The sequence below is a fragment of the Peromyscus eremicus genome, chromosome 10 (genome assembly GCF_949786415.1).
Source record: "Peromyscus eremicus chromosome 10, PerEre_H2_v1, whole genome shotgun sequence".
NCBI lineage: Eukaryota > Metazoa > Chordata > Mammalia > Rodentia > Cricetidae > Peromyscus > Peromyscus eremicus.
The window spans coordinates 93,611,674-93,631,182 of record NC_081426.1 but is presented as its reverse complement, the minus strand read 5'-3'; the positions used below and the strand labels follow the sequence as shown (position 1 = coordinate 93,631,182).

General features: G+C 46.1%; 1 protein-coding gene across 2 annotated transcripts in view; it reads right to left on the bottom strand.

Moving 5' to 3' along the window:
- Positions 1-1,775: 1,775 nt before the first annotated feature.
- Lrrc8c (leucine rich repeat containing 8 VRAC subunit C) overlaps positions 1,776-19,509 on the bottom strand; it is a 35,543-nt gene continuing 17,809 nt past the window's right edge. For both annotated transcript variants that reach the window (XM_059274884.1, XM_059274883.1), the window contains exon 4: positions 1,776-4,156. In XM_059274884.1, coding sequence (XP_059130867.1) covers positions 1,883-4,156 — 2,274 coding nt within the window. In that variant the 3' untranslated portion in view covers positions 1,776-1,882. The remainder of the gene's footprint in view (positions 4,157-19,509) is intronic.

Sequence of the window (19,509 nt, the reverse complement as noted above, 5' to 3'; positions counted from 1 at the left end):
TATAAATTTTAACAATCAAGACAGTGCATTCGCTGACTTGGTTCACCTTTCCACAACAGGTTACTCACGCTCAATAACAGACAATCTGCCCATACATTCCTTCTTTAAGACAGAGCTGTTTCTGAATGTGATACATCACTTATACTCAGGACCTCCATATACTAAAATTGAATATTTCTTCATATAAGAAGTATAGCCATAACAGTAAAAAAAAAAAAAAAAAAAAGTTTCATGACTGAAACTTTAAAGGGAAAACAGAAGCTCTTGCTCAACATGGCTGGCCCGTCACACAGATGTGTCCTTCACTCCTCATCCGCTCAAAATAATGAGCATCACTGGTTGTTTGTTTTGTAGTGCCAGGTGACTAAGCTCAGCTTTGGGCATGCTGCTGGACCAACTCTTCGTCACTGAGCTACACCCCTACAGCTCTGTCTTAAGTCAGATGAGGACGATGTGTCTGCCCAGTGCCCCCCAGAGCTGCCTTCTGCATGTCAGAAAACAGGGCTGGCCAAGGTCACGGGGCGAGGAAACCTTCTTCAAACAGGCCGTCCTTCCTACTCAGGGTTGAATTAAGGTGTTTCCTTACACTCGGTGAACCGTGGAACACAAGTCCCCATGCCAGGCTGGATTTTAGGAAGACAAAGGTAAGGAAAAGATCTGCCAGCCACCAGGCAGGAATTATTGCTGAGTGACAACACTCACAGGTGAGTGAAAGGACCGACTTCAGTGAGATGCGATTTTAAGCAGAGAGCTGAGAGATCCCATGCTTGCGTCCCTAGCATCTGCATCAAGGGCAGGCTTGCGGGAAGTGGATGACTATACATACGTATGTGCTGGGCTGTTCTGTTCGGCAGGCAGAACATGGCTGCACAAGGCCCAGGGAAGGGGCGGGGCCTCTGTGGAATAGCTTTTTAACAGAGTGCCTTAGCAGCAAGATTGTTTACTATCTGATGCATCCACATATCAAGACATCAAAAATGATTAAATTACTCAAAACAGGCTTCTAATTCTATGATTTAAAATTTAATTATCTGCCAGAATTTTTAAATGAATCTAATTTCCCAAAGGTTGCTCACCAGTACCACATGGCAATACTGAGGTGGACTGGGTTTGGGGGAGGGTTGTACTTAATTTTTACTGACAAATTTTAGGAGGTTGGTGAAAATACAAATCAGTTAAACAGCAAATGATAAATGAACACGGGGCTGGTGACCACTGGGGATTGCTTTCTTCACCCATCTGAAAAGCCCCTCTGAGGCTAACTGAAAATGTTGTTCGGGAAATAATACAATTGATAGTGTTGGAAGAGGGAGAATTTTCAAGACAATGCTCTGTGACAATGCACTTATGTGAGCTACGGAGTGGAAGACTGGCCAATGGGGAAGGCCGCTGATATGAGAACCGGCCCAGACTCCTTGGTACACATGATGACGGTACTAACAGAGACCTGGACAAGTAGGGACAAGGTAAAAATGGTGTTGGCAAAGTTACCTTAACCCACTTAAAATATGCCAAAATGCACACGAGCTACATTCCTTTCCTTTCACAAGAATGAACTTAAGTAAAAAAACAAAACCCAAAGCCAGAAGGAACTACCCATTCCTGTTGGTAGGAAATAACAAGATGCATTAGCTTCCAGGACAAATAAAACTTAAAAAAATTAATATTGAAAAAATACAATCAAATTTTTATTAAAAATACATACTCCTTACTCAATCTTTGTGTACATTTTGTCTTGTGTGAAAAACAAAAAAACAAAAAAACTAAAAAAAAAAAAAAAAAAAAAACCCAAAAATAATATAGGAAAGGCATTAGGATGACCTAACTCTTTATACTGTATTTGGTAGAAGCGTATTTCAGTCACGTTTTGATGAGAAATCAGCTACTCTGCTTTCATTTGCTCCCGGACATCTGAGGGCAGGGTCTCAAACAGAGCCTCTTCCACAACTAACCCAGCTCGCTTCAGAGCCCGGCAGTCTCCCAGCTCAGGAGGGAGGACTTCAAAGTGATTGCCTTTGATGTCTAGGTAGGAAAGAAATAGTAAATTTCCAATTTTTGGTGAAAGTACGGAGAGGCTGTTTTTCCCAATCTTCAAAGTTTTAAGTTTCTTGCAAAAGTAGAGTTCGTCTGGAAGGCTTTCGACTTTGTTACAAGTGATGGAAAAATAGTGTAAACTTTGCAGAACTCCGATTTCGGGCGGGATGAAGCGAATGTCATTGTAGGACAAATCCAGGTATCGGATTTTGTTGCATAGGAAGAGGTGGGAGGGTAACACCTCTACCTTATTGTGGCTGAAGTACAGTCGCTCCAGGCTGGTCAGTTTCTTGATGTGCTCTGGGATGTACGTGATGCTGTTGTACCACAGTTTGAGTACGGTGAGCTTTCTCAAGTGCTGGAAGCTCACGATTTCTTCTATTGACTTCAGGTTATTTTCCTTCAGGTCCAGTTCCTGGAGGCTGAGGAGGCTGAACACGGCGTGGGGAATGCGCTCCAGGTCACAGTGCACCAGCTCCAGCTCTGTCAGGTTGACCAGCTTCTTCAGGTTGTTCAGCATCACCAGCTTGGTGCCGTCATTGTGGATGCACATCTTCTGGAGGTGACTGGACACGTCCGCCACGGCCTGAGGGATTTTGGAGACGTTGCTCTTGAGGGAGAGGATTTTAAGGCTTTTGAGATCCCGCAGAGACTCCAGGGTGACATTTTTGGAGATGTCGTGACTCAGAGAACCAACCAGGTAGAGCTCTTCCAGATTTCGGAGGCCGTACATCCAGGGCGGCAGCTCCCTCATGTCATCAAACTTGACGCTCAGGACTTTGAGGTTTTCCTTCAGGAAAGAGAGCGCTGCGCTGTGGATTTTGACAGAGCACTGGTGCAGAGAGAGCTCCTGGAGGTTGTCTAGCTGGGCGATGGTGGCGGGTATCATGACGTTCTTAATGATCTCCAGCTTCAGAGACTGCAGCTCTGTGATCTCAAACACGGTGTCTGGAAGGCCGGACAGCATGATCAGAGGCAGCTCCAGGCGGTTGTGGGCATTCATCTGCAGCTTCTGCCTCAGTTTGTCAGGGGTCCACTCATTATTTAAATTGAGTTGCTTTAATTTGTTCTCGCTGACTTCAGACAGGAACACTGCAAACCTCTTGGAATAGAGAGGGTCGTATTGGTCTATCATGTGGAGCATAAAGGCAAAGTCATTCTTCACATCCGGAATGTCATCGATTCCAGTTTCCTGCCGGACGTACTCGAAAGAATATTCCTTCAGAGAACGGTAGAAGAGCCAGTACAAGGTATAAAGGCACGTAAAGCCATAGATGCTCACGAAGCACAGGTAACAGAAGGATAGTTTAGAGAACAAATGAGCCATGGTGTGGTTGCAAGAAAAGTTTTTATAGCCCGTCATGTCCTGGATGTCCACGTTACAGTCCACTGTAAACTGGACTTTGGAAACCAGAGCGCTGTTATACGCAATGATGATTAGGAACTTGATAACCTTAAGCACGGTCTGCCGGACGTACATGGCGTACAGGATGTCACCTTCCTCCACGTGCAGCCTGAACTTCTTCACCTTCTCAAACAAGGCCTTCGCCTGCTCCCCTTCCTTTTTGTCCAGAGCTCCTGCCGTGGATTTGTCAACCACAAACTTCTCAGGAATTGACTTGAGAGACTGGGCGTTGACCAGATTGCCTTCAGGACCGGACTGGATGGTGTTGGGCCTGTTCATGTTGTTCTTCCTGTTATCTTTCTCTTCCGAGTCCTCCCCAGACACTTCGGAGAGTGCCCGTGTAGTCCACGGGGAGTCAAAGCACTTCCCCAGGATGGAGACGAAATGTTCTATCTTGGAACTGGAACCAGGGAATTTGAACCAAAAGTTGCTGCAGAGCATGAAGACCAGGGTGTGGATGAGCACAAGGTACGGGAAGTACTTGGCATACCAGTGGAGGGCTCGCTCGTAACATATCTGGTTGATGAAACTGTACTGTTGAAGGTCCAGGTCTGTCTTCAGGCCTTTCATCTCCACCGTGGCGGGGTTGGTGGGAGAGGGCTTAGGTGGAGGCAGTGGCGTGGTACTGATAACTGCCTGAGAGACATTGGAAAGGGAAGAGTGGTTCTGATCAGGCTGCACTCTTTTCGGAAGGCAGATGATCCTGTCTTGCATGACCTGAAATACAGAAATAATAGTTTCAAATTATATTACCCAAAGAGCTTTTGTAATGTCATTAGCGCAAGGAAAGTAGCAATAACATCCAATAAATGTCCATTTCCTCTGCCTGGAGAACATAACATTTGATTCCAGCACCACCAAGATTTTATTCTTAGCCCATGTTATGGAAAAATGAAATATCTGATTTTGTTCACCACGTCAAAGATTGACACAAAGCAGTGGTATTGCCAGGGCATGGAACAAGTCAGGGCAACGTGAGTATTTAGGGACTCTTCAATATTTTTTTTTTTCTTTTTTTTTTTTTTTTTCAAGACAGGGTTTCTCTGTGTAGCTTTGCGCCTTTCCTGGGACTCACTTGGTAGCCCAGGCTGGCCTCGAACTCACAGAGATCCGCCTGCCTCTGCCTCCCGAGTGCTGGGATTAAAGGCGTGCGCCACCACCGCCCGGCAACTCTTCAATATTTTTAACCTTCTATCACTGCGGCCTGGGAGAATCTTGCCTTGAACTGGATGGCTTTCATTGCCGTATTTGTTTGTGTATTGGACGTGTAAACATTGGAAAGAGGAAATACGGAAACAGTTCCTGGTGTTCTTGTTTACTGCCTTCTTCCCACCCACACCATGCACCACATGCACAATCAGCATTACTGGCTGTGATGTAACAGGGCTCTCACGGAAGCTTCCCCACGTTCTTTAGAGATGAGAGAACATGAACAGTCCTCAATAGCGACCCACTCGTGCGGTAATTTGCTGCCTTGGAGGACAATCTTGAGCCCCTCTGCTGCTCTGCCAGGGCTTTGTTGAGAAGCCTATAGAGTCAGAACGTGGAGCGGCTCCCAGGGGAGCAACACAGAAGAGACAGGGCGGGACGACTGGGAGGAGGCGGGGAACTCCTGAAACCACCTTAGAGACACCACCCTCACCAAGAAGCTCAGGAACAATTTGGACAATGAGCAACAGTTCAGAGGACGAATAACAACCAAAGAGCACAGAGTAATGATGTATGGAATTAATAATGCAGGGACAGTTGGTTTGGGGCTGGTGAGATGGTGGGTAAAGACACTGGTGTCTGGAGTTTGAGCCCAGGGACCAAGGTGGAAGGAGAGAACTGACCTCCACACAGGTACCCACGAATAAGTAAATGTAAACAGGAAGAAAACAGAACAAGTCTGTCTGTATCTTTAAAGGCTAGAAACCCAGGTGTGGTGATTCTACAGGAGCCAGGGTCTTGTGACGACAAAGGTCTTTGCACTGATTACAGAGGGAGAAGCTGAAGGCGTTTCGCAGCAGACCCCGGCGGCATAGTCCATGATTACAAGGGGATGACAGGGCGCTGGAGCCCACCAGACAGACGCGCAGAGCTGACAACCAGCCGAGGACACGAGGCTTCGTAAAGCACGAGGTGCCCAGTGTCCGTCCACCTGCTGAGAGGCACCCAGGGCCCCCGCCAGCCCTTCTGGGTGTGGGCACTACCAATGTGGGCATGAAGCACGCCTCTCCTAGGGACGAGGACGAGGAGGGGGATGGTGACAGCAGCACATGTACGTTGTGCTCAACACGCCGCTGTCCCTATTCCAGCATCACGGGATTAATTCTGAATCGTCACTTTTACATTTCATTTTATTTAAGGGGTATCATGGTGTCCAGGCTGGCTGGGATCCCACATAGCTGGGGTCGACCCTGAATGCCTACTCTTCTTGTTTCTACCTCACAAGTGCTAGGATTCCAGGTGTGTGTCACTGTGCCTGGTTTAACTGTCACCTTAATCTCACAAGGCAGTATGCTTGTGATTCCCATTTTATAGTTCAAGAGACCAAGGCATTAAGTGACTTAAGTGACGTCATATAGCCTACATCCTGTCCTTATTTTACATAACTGATAGGTTTGAAAATAAATGTCTTTCTTGCTTTAATCATTTTTAAAAACATTTCTTTAAAGCTATGGTTAAAATTTTTTCACATATATATGTACATGCGTGTATGTGCGCATGTGTGTGTGTGTGCGCGCGCGCACGCGCGCGTGTGTGTGTATGTGTGTGTGTGTGTGCCTGCATGTGTGTGTGCGTGCGTGTGTGTGTGTGTGTGTGTGTGTGCATGCATGTGTGTGTGCATGTCACATGTGTTTCAATGCAACAGAGGCCAGGGAAGGGCGTCACATGCTCTAGAGCTGGAGTGACGAGCAGCCCAACATGGGTGCTGGGAAACAAATCTGGATCCTCTAGAAGAGCCACAAGTGCTCTTAGCCACAGGGCCCTCTATTCACCAGCCTTCCTTTATTTTTAATTAAAAAATTATCTTTATTCTTTCTCAGTGAATTTTATACCTCTTTCACCTCCTGTTACCCCCTCTCACCCCCCTCCTCCTGCTGAGAACTTTCCTCTTCCTAACAAATGCTGACCCTATTTTAAGTCTTTTTTGTTTGTTTGTTTGGTTTTTCGAGACAGGGTTTCCCTGTGTAGCTTTGCGCCTTTCCTGGAACTCACTTGGTAGACCAGGCTGGCCTCGAACTCACAGAGATCCTCCTGGCTCTGCCTCCCGAGTGCTGGGATTAAAGGCGTGTGCCGCCACCGCCCGGCTATTTTAAGTCTTTTGTTGTGTGCCCACTTGGTTTAGTTTTGGGTAGCTTCAGCAGGGTGCTCTCTTTCTTGAGGAATAGTTCGGGAATTTAACAATCATGTGTTGAAAGTAATTTCCCCTTTGCATGTGCAAACACGATTCTGTTTCCTCCTGTTTATTTGCTGGTGAGATGTCTGCTGCCAATTTAGTTCAGTGGTTTAGTGAGTGACCCATCTTTCTCTACGGTGGTTGGTGAGACTTTACTGCATCCTGGGTTTTCTAGGGTCACTTTATTCTTGGACACACGTGGATCCTCCCTGCTCCATACTGGGCACAAAGGACTCAACTCTCTGCGGTTTTAGAAAATATCTTCCAATGCTACTTCACTCGGCCCCATCCCTCCCAAGGACACATGCTCCTGCCCTGTGGTCCCTCTTCCCTAGAAGGGTGCACTCTGCCGTCCTCTCGATCTTGCTCAGACCTGGGAGAACCCGGAACTCACTTCTAATGTACCACCTCCTCAGGCAAGTGTTGTGGGTGTCTGTACAGTGTGTGAAGATGTGTTGCTGGGATTGGCGTAACAAACAGCTGAACGGCCAATAGCTAGGCAGGAGAGAATAGGCAGAACTTCTGTGCAGAGAGGGCTCTGGGAAGAAGAAAGGAGATTTTGTCAGCCAACTTGGAGCAAGTTGGATGTGCCCTACTGTGGCCTTCTGAGTGCTGAGATCATGCATGAGTGCAGCTTGATCTCAGCCCTTTTTTCAGTTTTCTTCACCCGTTCTGGGGAAGGTGTGTTTGGAGTAGGGGTGGTTTTCCACTACCTGAGTGTGCTCTTGTGATTTCTGTATCCATCTGGCCCTGGGGGCCATCCCTAGGCATTTCCACAGAGCTCTGGCGTTTCACTGGGGGTGTTATCACCTTCCAGGTCCATGCTGGGAGATGGCAGTGAGCAGGCTGACTGGAGCTCTGGTTGGGGGGTACCCTAGGGCACTTTCCTCTGAGGCACCAGCTTTAGCTTCTGGGCCATTATCCTTCTTCCAGATCCTCCTGGGAACAGAAGCTTTGGCTTCAAAGAGTGACCAGGCTCCAGGCTCTTATCTTGCCAGGAATGCTTCTAGTTGGCTTTGATGGCAGGAGCCGCGGTCCATTGCTGCTTGGTTTTGGAAGGAAGCCTGGTAGTTGATTTAGCCCACTCAGTGTTCCATTCCTGCTCCAAGGACACGCTTGTCTGGGTTTGCAGCCCACCTGTGTGCTTTGCTGTCTTACCCTTCATGACTCTACACCTAGATGGGGAGTGTTCTGGAGTCTAGCATTTTACGAGGTTTTCCATAATCACGCGTGTACATTACTAACGAAGTTAGTCACGATACAACACTCATCCGCAGTTCCAATGTATTCTTTAGTCTGCGGTTTACAATCTGAAAAGACAGGGCTTCACAGTGGTTATGGATATTGCTGCTCTGTTTGGTTAAGGCAGATTGTTCTTGTTGTTGCTGTTTTGGTTTTCTGAGACAGGATTTCTCTGTGTAGTATGTAACTTTCTCTGTCGACCAGGCTGACTTCAAACTCACAGAGATCTGCCTGCTTCTGCCTCCCAAGTGCCAGGATTAAAGGCATGAGTCATCATCACCCTAAGACAGATTTTTTTTAAAGGAATAGTCTTTTAATTTCTTTGGTAATTTCACATACATTTACAATGTATCTTAATCATATCCAACCCAAATCTCCTCTCCTACTCACCTAGACCTTCCCAGGATCCCCCCTTATGCCTCTTCTTTTTTATTTTTAATAACTAACTGAGTCCAATTAGTGATGCCTGAATGCCCATTGGAGTGTGGACAACCTATCACCGACCACATCCCTGAAGAAAAATGATTCCTCCTCAAACAGACACCAACTGCCAGCAGCTTCTCAGCTAGGGGTGGCTCTTCATGAGCCTGTCCTCCACCCACACCGGGACTCTGACTGGCTTGCTCTTTCCTGGGCAGGTAAGCACAGCTGCCATGAGTTTATGAATGCAATGACCATGTCATGGCCAGAAGACAGTGTTCCACAGCCCTCCTCCCTATCCTGCGGCTCTTACATTCATTCTTTCTGCCCCTTCTTCCTTGATAATCCACAACTTGTTGGTCAGGGGGATTGATACAGATGCCCCAACAGTCACTTATTCTCAACACTCTAACAAGTTGAGTCTCTGTGTTGACGGCTTTTGAGACAGGGTCTCATGTATCACAGATACATGGCCTTGGACTTGCTAAGTAGCTTAAGAGTGACCCTGAACTCATGATCCTCCTGTCTCTATCGTCCAAGTGGCTGAGGCATGTCCAAACCACCATACTTGATTTGGACAATGCTAGGGATGGAACCCAGGGCTTTGTGCATGCTAGGCAAGGACTCTACCGATCGAGCTACAATTTTGCAGCTGTAGCAGATTTGGTTCAAGCTGGTAGAATAGACCAATAAAAAGGCAGGTGAACTATACCAGAGATATTCAGCCTTTTACAGGAAGAGGCGACTTGGCCGTGTAAGTTATTTTATTTTGGCAATAGTGAAGCAACACAGATTCATCATACTGTTAATCTGTCTTGAGTAACCGTTATATTAAATATACATTGAATGTACTAGTTGTCTCTGTCAGCCTCCATTCACTCCTTAGAGATGCACATAGTTGATACTAAATATGATACCCCAAAGCATTGATAACTAGAGGTGTCCCAAATCAGACAGAGCAAACCAAGTTATCCCTGCTGTCCTAAGAAAGACTCAGTGACAAATGCACCCCCAAGCTGTATTCTCCATGGCTGGTTTAGAGACACCGAGGAAGCGGTTCTTTATCAGCTAACGCTGACCGAGTGTCTGCTATATGACTCACACCACAGGAAAGGAAAGGGGCACAAACGATGCTTGCTCTACAGTCTTGCTGGAGATGTAGCTGCTGTACAAAGAGTCAACAAGAGCACACACGAGGCAGTATGCCCTCCACAAGGGTGGCATAGCAGTGCAGTAAGAGCTAAGGTGTGGAGGTGGGGGGAGGGGTGCTCCAGGAAGAGGTATGACTACACTGGGTCTTCAAGCTTCTAGACTTGGATAGGGCATCGGGGAGTGGAAGGTCGGAACCTTGTAGGTTCCAGGGACAGGAGCAGAAGGCTGTGTTGGGTAAGAGTGAAGAATACTAGGAAGATGGACGCTTACTCTTTACGCACTTCTCCTGGAAGCAACTCTCATGCCACTGAGGTACCAGTCGATGAGCAAACTTAAGTACTGTCTCCCAGAAACCAGATCCCAGAGCACAAAGCCATTGCCAACAGGCACCAGTTTTGTTCCTGAGGAGGAAGGGTTAATTCAGAATATGCTGACTTTGTTTCAGGTTACTGAAAATGTTTTAAGTATTGTGAAACCTTTCAGGGAATGAGAAGGAACTGAAAAATCAGGGCCCGTGGACACTTTGGGGGTTATTAAATGTCTTATTCATAAGCCTGCTGTCCTCCGAGCCCAGCCCTGGGTATGTGGGGGCAACTACGGCAGAGTGCAAAGACAGGCATCCATGAGAACCACACACGCTGCGTCACTGTCACCAGGACAAACATGGTCTGTCTCCAGGGGACATGGGAAAGCAAAACTGAGCGGTGCTGTCACTTCCTGTCTGTGCGCGCACGTCTTCCCCTCTGTTATTTAGATGACTTTACTATGATTTTTAGAAAAGTTTCAGATTGACAGCAACATAGAGAGGAGGTACAGCAATATCCCACGAGCCTCCCATCCGTAGGTACGTACAGACTCCTGTACCAGCGCCCTTCATGGTGATACACTACAGCAATGTACAAGATGAGCCTATACTGATATGCCATTATTACCCAGAGTCCACAGCTACACTAGTGACCTCACTTGGTCTTGTTTCTTCTTTGTGTCTGGACAGCTCTATGATATATAATCATCGCTACAGCATCCTACAGAGCAGTCTCATGGTCTGGCAGGTCTTCTGTGTTTAGCCTATACATTCCTGTCCTTTCTAGAACCCTAGCCTGCCTCCCCAAACACTCACTTTTACCTCCTTTACAGTTTTGCGTTTTCCAGAATGCCCCGCAGTTGAATGAGATAGTATGTGGCTTTTCAGGTTGGATTCTGTTGCTCCACACTGCTTCTTCGGTGCCTCTGTGTGTTTTTGTAGCTAACTCAGCTTCTTCTCAGTCCTGGATAATAACAAGTTGTCTAGATCGCCTCTTAGGGATGGTGTTTAACACTTATGGAACGGTTAGGAAACAGCACAATGGGCATGGAGGAAGTTTAGAGCCAGAGAGCCAAAAGAGGGGAAAGAGTCTTAAGCCAATTGTGAAAGTTTAACTAGTTATTTAATAAATATAAGTAGTAGCTGGAGCTGGAGCTCAGCGTCAGAGCCCCTATTTATCAGCATGTATAAGGTCCTGAGTGTGATATTTTGCAACACACATGTGCAACCCAAGAATTGAGCAAAAAGTTTGCCTTTATTACTTGTAAGAAGAAACAAGACCAAGTGTCTCCTCACACGTGGCATTGGATAATAAGTAGTCTGCTGTCTGGGTTGTCTTTTTAGTGGGGATGTTAAAAACGTACAAGATGGTCAAGAAGGAATGTGTGCACAGAGGAAGGTTTGTATGTAGAGAATCAGAAGAGAGAAAAACCAGACACAGAAATACTCACAGCCTCCTGCACACCTCCACAGCCTCCTGCACACACCCCTATAGCCTCCTGCACACCCCCCACAGCCTCCTGTACATACCCTCACAGCCTCTTGCACACCCCCCACAGCCTCCTGCACACACCACTATAGCCTCCTGCACACCCCCCACAGCCTCCTGTACATACCCTCACAGCCTTCTGCACACACCCTCACAGCCTCTTGCACACCCCCCACAGCCTCCTGCACACACCCCTATAGCCTCCTGCACACCCCCCACAGCCTCCTGCACACACCCTCACAGCCTCTTGCACACATTCCCACAGCCTCTTGCACACACCCCCACAGCCTCCCAGTTCTCAGTGTCACAGAGTGGTACACCGGTTACAAGTGATGGACCTACACTGACAGGTTCAGGAGTTTGTGTCCTTGAGGATGGAAAGAAAGATGTCTAGGAAGGATTGTACAAAAACCTGGATTTTTCTCAGTGTGAAGAAGCTAACAATCATATATACTGTATATGTGAGAACTTTCTCAGCGGTAGAAGGTAACAGTCGTACAAAGCAAATCTTGTGGACATAAATCAAGAGGAATTTCTTTGCTGGAGGAATATGAAATACCACTGGAATGGCATACACTGCCATGTCATTGTCACACAGACCAAGTGAAACTTCAACACTGTAAGTTCCTCAGAGACGGGCACCGTGGCTTCACCTCACAGCACCACACATTAGGACACAGCGAACATCAGATGAGTAAATACTGTCTTTCTCCAAGGATAACGAGCCCCAGCAGTGGCCCCTACACGCACGCCTGTAATTAGATGCCATTATCATCTGGAAGAATCTGGTTGCTGGTTACCTCCTTCTGAGATAGAACAATTTCTTATGCACATTCTCCGCATCGCCAGAGCTAAGTGCTGACTGTTGAAGACTCGGACGGTGCCAGAGTTGGGAGGCTGACACATTTACATTAAGATCATCTCTGTGCTTTGATATTTGGCTCCAGAACCACAATTCTTCCGTCACCATGGACACTGAGATGACCGTTTCTGAGAGGGTGATGGGATGACGGTGCCATTACTGTTAGTACCGCTAACTCCTGGTTGGCCTGGCAATCCCCAGACATCGGGGATGGTTTCATTTCCTGTGTTTTGATGATACCGACACTGTCTGTCTCATTCTGCTGAAGCGCACAGCAGCAAACAAGGAATTAGAGGGACTGATGGCGTTTTCCAAGTAGACCAGCAAATTATTGGACCCATGGAAACTTAAGATTTCAATAAGAAACATCTATTTCAAAATTAAAACATATGGGGAAATTCAGTGGATATCAAACCTACAGATAAACACTAGGACTATACACAGAATATGACTGTTTTGTTTATGTCCTTGATAAATCTGAAATATTTACCTATAGTTACGCCCCTGTAATAATACAGGAAGAGCTTTTTCTGAAGTGATGTGCAAGGACCGACTGATGTCTTGTTCAGCAGCTACAGTTTGCTAAGGCTGTGAGCAGGAATAGAATCAGAGAAACTGGAAATGTTTAAGAAAAAAAAAACACATAAATCTTCTGGCTTACCCACAATGTATCAACAGCACAAAGAACTCAATACTAGAAACACCCAAATAAATAAGAAAACCATTCTAAGAGGATTTTTTTAAAAAAATAAAGATTATTTTACAAATTTGCCATACTAATCCAATAACAATATTCTATAGCTCCCAAGGAGTGTGATAACGCCAATGGCTAGGGTCCAATCTGTTGGAAGGAACAGACCATATTATTCTTAAAGGAGATTAGTGTCTGTCATTCATTGTGACATCACGAGGGCCCACCCTTAAGCGGGGGAAGCGGGGGAGAGCTGCTACAATTGTTAGGCAGCGGTCCGTCCCAGCAGAGCCAAGACTGCTCTTTGTTCTTGTTCGGGGAGGGCCAGGGCTGCAGAGATGCTCATCTTTAAGGAGGAGGACTGGACCTTTCGGTGGCCAGGGGTTAGCAGTTTCGGGTCTGAGCCCCAGCTGTGGGACTTTTCCTTGAAGTCAGCCCATGTGGCTGCTCCCCCTAAAGCTTCTCTCTGGATCCTCTTCTGTGGGTAAGGCTATGGACCACAGCATGGGAGACAGCACTCTGGCGTTGAGCCACACCCTCAGCACAGGAGTCACTGTGGGGCAGCTTCTCCTTTCTCGGAGCTGACGGCACAGGATGAACCCAGTACTGCTCCTGTCTTAAGGGGACAGTAGCCTGGGAGGCCAGCTCAGATGGGGGCGCCAGCCTTTCTCTGCTCTCTCTCCCACCTCCTTTCCATTTCCTTGCTAACTTACCCAGCTCTGCCCGGTCCCTGCTTTGTTACGATTGTTGTTTTGCTGTTCCTGCTGTCATTTTACACTGATCATGACAGATCACGATACCAAAGAGGCCAGGCAGCTCCCCTTCCCTGCTTCTGAGACATTTACGGGAGAGAAAGTCCTCATGACTTACGTGAGGTCTGGCCCAGCTCAACAGGAGATTGATGGTGAGGGCTGGGGCCAGAGCCTTGGCGTTAGTTAAATGGTTTTCTTGCCTGGCTTTCCTTCTGTGCCTGTACATCTTCTGCAATGCTTCCCGTATGGGAAGAATAGGCAGGCGCCTGCAGAGAGAAGCAGGTGGGCATCTGGCCTCGGGTTCTGGGGCGCTCTCAAACTCTATGTGGCTTACCTAACTTGCTCACACTTCAATCACATGGACATGTCCCAAATGAAGTGAAGTCTACAGTTAGAGGCGAAATGCAACCGATTTCTACTGTACCATGATTAACTTTTCAGAACGAAACTGAAAGAAGGTCTGGGAGACGGCTCAGTGGGTAAAGGGCTCTCCTCACAAGCATGAGGACCCGAGTTCAGACCTCCAGAGCCCAGACAGAAGCTGTGACACCCAGACACAGTGGCACATCTGTAAGTCCAGCGCCAGGAGGCAGAGGCAAGAGGATCTCTGGAGTTTGAGATCAGCCTGGTGTAAACAGTGAGTTCCACAACAGCCAGAGCTACCTAAAACTTGACTCAAAGACTTAATATGAAGAAGTGATTGAGGGAGATACTTGACATCCACCCCTGACCTCCACTCTTAAGTCTTCAAGCTCTTATTCATCCAATCAGGAAGTGCTACTCTGTGTGCCTGTCTATCCCCATCCATCCATCCATCCATCCATCCATCCATCCATCCATCCATCCATCCATCCATCCACCCATCTACCCATCATCTCCCCCCACCCCCAAAGCTCTTAGTTGCTACAATCTTCCATGTGGACATTTATGAAAAATTTAACCTAGTCTTACAAATCCCACCTTTTGTAATACCTTGTAACACTTTATTTCGGAAATATAATTTATTTCCATATTGTTCTAATCTTGTATAAAACATTAAGGGCTTTGATTTTCCAAGGTAGAATTAGTCTCCTTTCTGTTGTAGTCACTGAAGTTTATTTATAAATATCCACTGTAGAAATTACATAGTTCTATGAGTACACACATGAATTTCTACTTTGAAGCACTTTAGATATCTTTAGGATTCAGAGCAAGCCTGGGGTAGTCCTAACCTAGCACGGTGCCTGTAGCTACAGAGCAAACCACACAGAGAATAAATAATGTGCTGTTTTGCCTCTGTAATGACTGCATACAACCTTTGGGGCAGAGAAGGAGTCTTAAATTATTGTGTGTTCCCCATAATTCCTAACACAGTCCTGGGAACTCAGTCAACATTCCATCAATGTGCACTAATTTATCTGCACTTTCAGAGTGCAAGTTTCACAGGACAGGGCTCTTCTATCCCCAGACAGTCTCGAGGAAAAGTATCCACACGTCCAGGATAAACTATCTCTGTCGGACTTCCACCAAACATCTTTCAAACTCTCTTCCAGTTCTGATAAGGTCACTCTGTAAAAAGAAATGTAACTAGTGCAAGACCACAGTCTTTGAAGATAAGATTAAACCAGTATCACGAAGAGACCACTGTTACTGAAGAATGGCTAACCTTTACATGAAAAAATATAAATCCTGAACGAGGAAGTTCAGTCAAGAGTGAGTGAGCAAAGCAAGTCCTCAAAGTTAATTCAAAACCTGGTGTAGAATTAAGACTGTATGGGTAGCCCAGGAGCTAAGAGCACTCGCTGCTCTTCCTGAGAACCCCAGCCTGGTTCTCAGAACCATGTCAGGCAGCTCACAACCACCCTAACTACAGCTCCCTCGCTGGCCTCCTCGAGGACATGCACCTATGTGGCACACACTCATCCATACACATAAATAAAAATAAAATAGTGTTTAAAAATTGGTTTAGAGTAAAAACATTTTCCCATGAAAACAGATGAAGGTTTTAGGCTCAGGTCAGCTCATAAAATCCAACCCAAGGGAACAAGGCCAAGTAACTACACTGTAGAACGTGAGCACTGCAGATAATGTCTACTGTAACATCCGGGTAATGGTAAAGTTAGGCAAACCAGTGTCCTGGTATCCTCCTCTCTAGAGCTCCCTGCCATGGTCCCATTTTACTTTCTCAGTTGCTATGGTTACTACAGGTTATATACTCACATCCTAAGATTCAGAGCTAGAGCCATAAATTAGAGAACATATACATATGAGCAGCACTAAATAGATTCAGCAGGTTGTAGCTATGTGTGTGTGTGCCACAATAAAAAGCACAGGTCATGGATTTGAGAAATGAAAGCGAACACAGGAGGAGCTGGAGGGTGGGCAGAAATGAGATAAGCACAGTACTTCCAGGGACTGAGCAGGCTATATTTAGGAACATATACCTATATACATATATGCATGTAATAACTATGAAAAACAAAGGGGCCATGAATCCAAAGGAGAATGGGAAGGAGTATATGGGGAGGTTTGGAGGGAGGAAAGGGAAGGGAGAAATGTAATTATATTAATCTAAAAAAAAAAACCTTGGAAAATAACTAAAAATAAAAAAATACATATGGAATTTCAAATAAAACAAAATAAATGTTAAAAAAAAAAGGAGTAGGCAAACCAGATAAAATTGTAGTTTTAAAAAGTCTAGTAGTCAGGACAACTACAGTTTAATTAAATAACCACAGATGACTAAACTAAAACAAATGTCCAGCTGTGAAACATATTCCACCGAAGACGACATATATCACGGGACATGGAGAATCAAGATGGCACCAACCTGGAAGCCCCATCTTTACTAACTCTGGTAGAGCAGAAAGATGCTATGTACACTACTGGGGGAGAAAAGTCATCAACAGTGATACCTAGCTCCTAACCTGCAAGCTATAACAATGACTGACTCAGCAAGATATGCCTCATTGGGGCAAGAGTGGTGTGAATGTTATGGGGCCCACCAACCACTCTCTGATTGGCTCATGTCATGTGACAGACAGGTACTTTTCATGGGGCTAAGAACCCATGACTGAGATGATCAGGGACGCCAGGGGAGAACCTACCCCTATTGCTCTGCTACATGAACATAGTATTAAGATGCCTACTATGTACGTATATTTATACCCATGGGTTAACACATCTCTTAACCATCATCATAGAAGCATCTTCTTGCAGTAGATGGTGATTAATACAGAGTCTCACCATTGGCCAATGTGCAGAGACTAGGGCACTAGAGAGTGCTCAGCCCTAACTAATGATGATATCTCCATCACATCCCTCTCTGTAAAGCTCAGGGATCATAAGTGGGAGAGGGGTCAGAGAGGGTAATAGCCAGAAGCAGTAGATGACTGCAGAAAAAAAAGTATTCCAGACATGATGTGGCTGCTACATAAACTCACAGAGGCAGTAACTGTGTTGCACAAGACTCATACAAGATCAACCCCACAAAATCCTTGCATGGGCTGGGAAAAGGCCCACTTCTGTCTGAGGAGCCACTGCTAACTAATACCTACTCGGGGAGGGAAAGTCAGTTTCTTCAGGGATGTGGCCCCCAATAGGCTACCCATGCTCAGCGACGGCCCTACACCCATGTACATACTGGCAACACTAAGTGAACACAGTAGATTTGAAAGAAGAAACATGAGGTCAGGAGGGAAGTAGTGGGAGGACCAGAGAGTCGTTATACACATATACGAAATTCTCAATAAAATAAAATCTTTAGAGAAACCTTTTACTGTTGCCAAATTTTTGTGACCCTCCTACATTCAGCTATGTAATCCCACGTAGGCTATAACCCTCTGTTTCAGAAGCTAGGGCCTAAAGTACCAGGTAGGAACAAAAGGAGTCTAGCCTATAAACAACATGGCTCCTCTAGAAGCAATGCAATATGCTCATGGCGTCGTCTGTCCTGTACCGTGGTTGGCCATGTGTCAAAGCGGAGGTAATGATGACTGCTCTTGGTAACAATCCATGTGGTCCCAGCTTCCAAGACAGTGTGGGACTCAACTCGTCTTAACTCTGAGAAGTCAGACGTAAAGCTGGAAGCTGAAATCCAAGACACTTGGCATTGGTGGGAACCTGAGCATCTGGGGATACTAGATGATGGATGCTCAATGTGGGTGAGTCCTTGCCCCCATCTCACTGAAGTGACCCACTCGGTGGGTCCACAGAGAAAGGGACCACTCTGCCTTGTGCGTGCAGTCACCGCCATACTGTGTCTTTGGTTTTCTGTGTGGATGTTCCTTTGTGGAAACCCGCAGCCTCCTTTCTGTCCTTCTGGTCTGCTGTTTGATCACTCAACATGGATCTCCTGCACTCTCTCCTCATATGGCTTTTACGGTTTCAAAGGACTTATGTCTGAAGTTGTATTTCAGATGTATTTGCTGGTTTTCATGTAAGGAGCTGGATATTTAAAAAATCTCTCTCTCTCTCTCTCTCTCTCTCTCTCTCTCTCTCTCTCTCTCTCTCTCTCTCGTGAGTGTGTGTGTGTGTGTGTGTGTGTGTGTGTTTGCATATGGTTGCCATGGTACTCATGTGGAGATCAGAGGGTGACCTCTGGCCTCAGTTCTCACATTCCACCTTGAGAAAGGGTCTTTTCCCCCTGAGCTTCCGGGGCCTCCCATGTCTCCATCTCCAATCTCACTGTTGAAGTGTCGGAACTTCAGACATATATGATGTGCCAGGCTGTGCTTGGGCTCTGGGATTCAAACTCAGGATCTTACACATGCACAATTAATGCTCTACGCACTAAGCCATCTCCCCTGGGTTTGGACATTTTTTTATCACTTCTGACCCCCAATGATGTTAGAACTCTAACGAATATGTGCCAAGAACAGAGTTCTCATGACACATGGATTCTTCTTGAAGCTCTTTGTCCTGTTCTGCCACAACCCTCCTGAAGGGACTCTCCAGTATCAGAAACTCATGACCTAACATTTCAGAAGGGTCTTGACTACAGCCACAGCATTCCTTCCTAAAATCTCTGTTCCAGGAAGCACAGAAGAGGTTTAAGTCATGGATATCTTCCTTACAGAAGTCTGTTACAGTTTGGATCTTAAATGTTCCCCCACAATACTCATATACTGAGGGCTTGTTCCCCAGAATAGCAGTGTTCAGAGGCAGGGTCTTTGGTAGGAACTGGATCATTAGGGCTCTGACCTCATCAATATACTAATTCAGTAATGGATTAATAGGCTATTGGAGGTGCAGGTCTGTCAGAGGAAACAAAGCTCATAGGGACATGAATGCAATCCAACATTCCTGGGCCCTTTCCCAGGGCTATCACATGCTCACTGTCAGTAAATGGCTAACATGTCATTTGTAACTTGCTCATTTCCTAAAATCCACTCTTTTAAGCAGTTACATGTGTTTGCCACTGATTTCCACTCTGAGGGTATAGGGATGAATCCCACAGATGGGGCCAGGTTTTATCAAGTTCATAATCTTATCCATTGGATATAAATTCTTTATGTGCACTAGTGTTTTGCCTGCACAAGGGTACCTAGATCTCCTAGAACTGGAGTTGCAAGTGGGTATGAGTCACGATGTGGGTGCTGGGAATTGAATCCGGGTCCTCTGGAAGAGCAGCCAGTGCTCTTAACTGCTGAATCATCTCTCCAGCCCCTGGATATAAATTCTTACAACTGGATTCCATAGTAAGGGATGATGTAGCCTCAGAGCTGATAACTTTCCCTCTTGTGAAACTAAGCGCTAACAACTTAGCTATTTGTGAAGTACAATTTAAAAAAAAAAT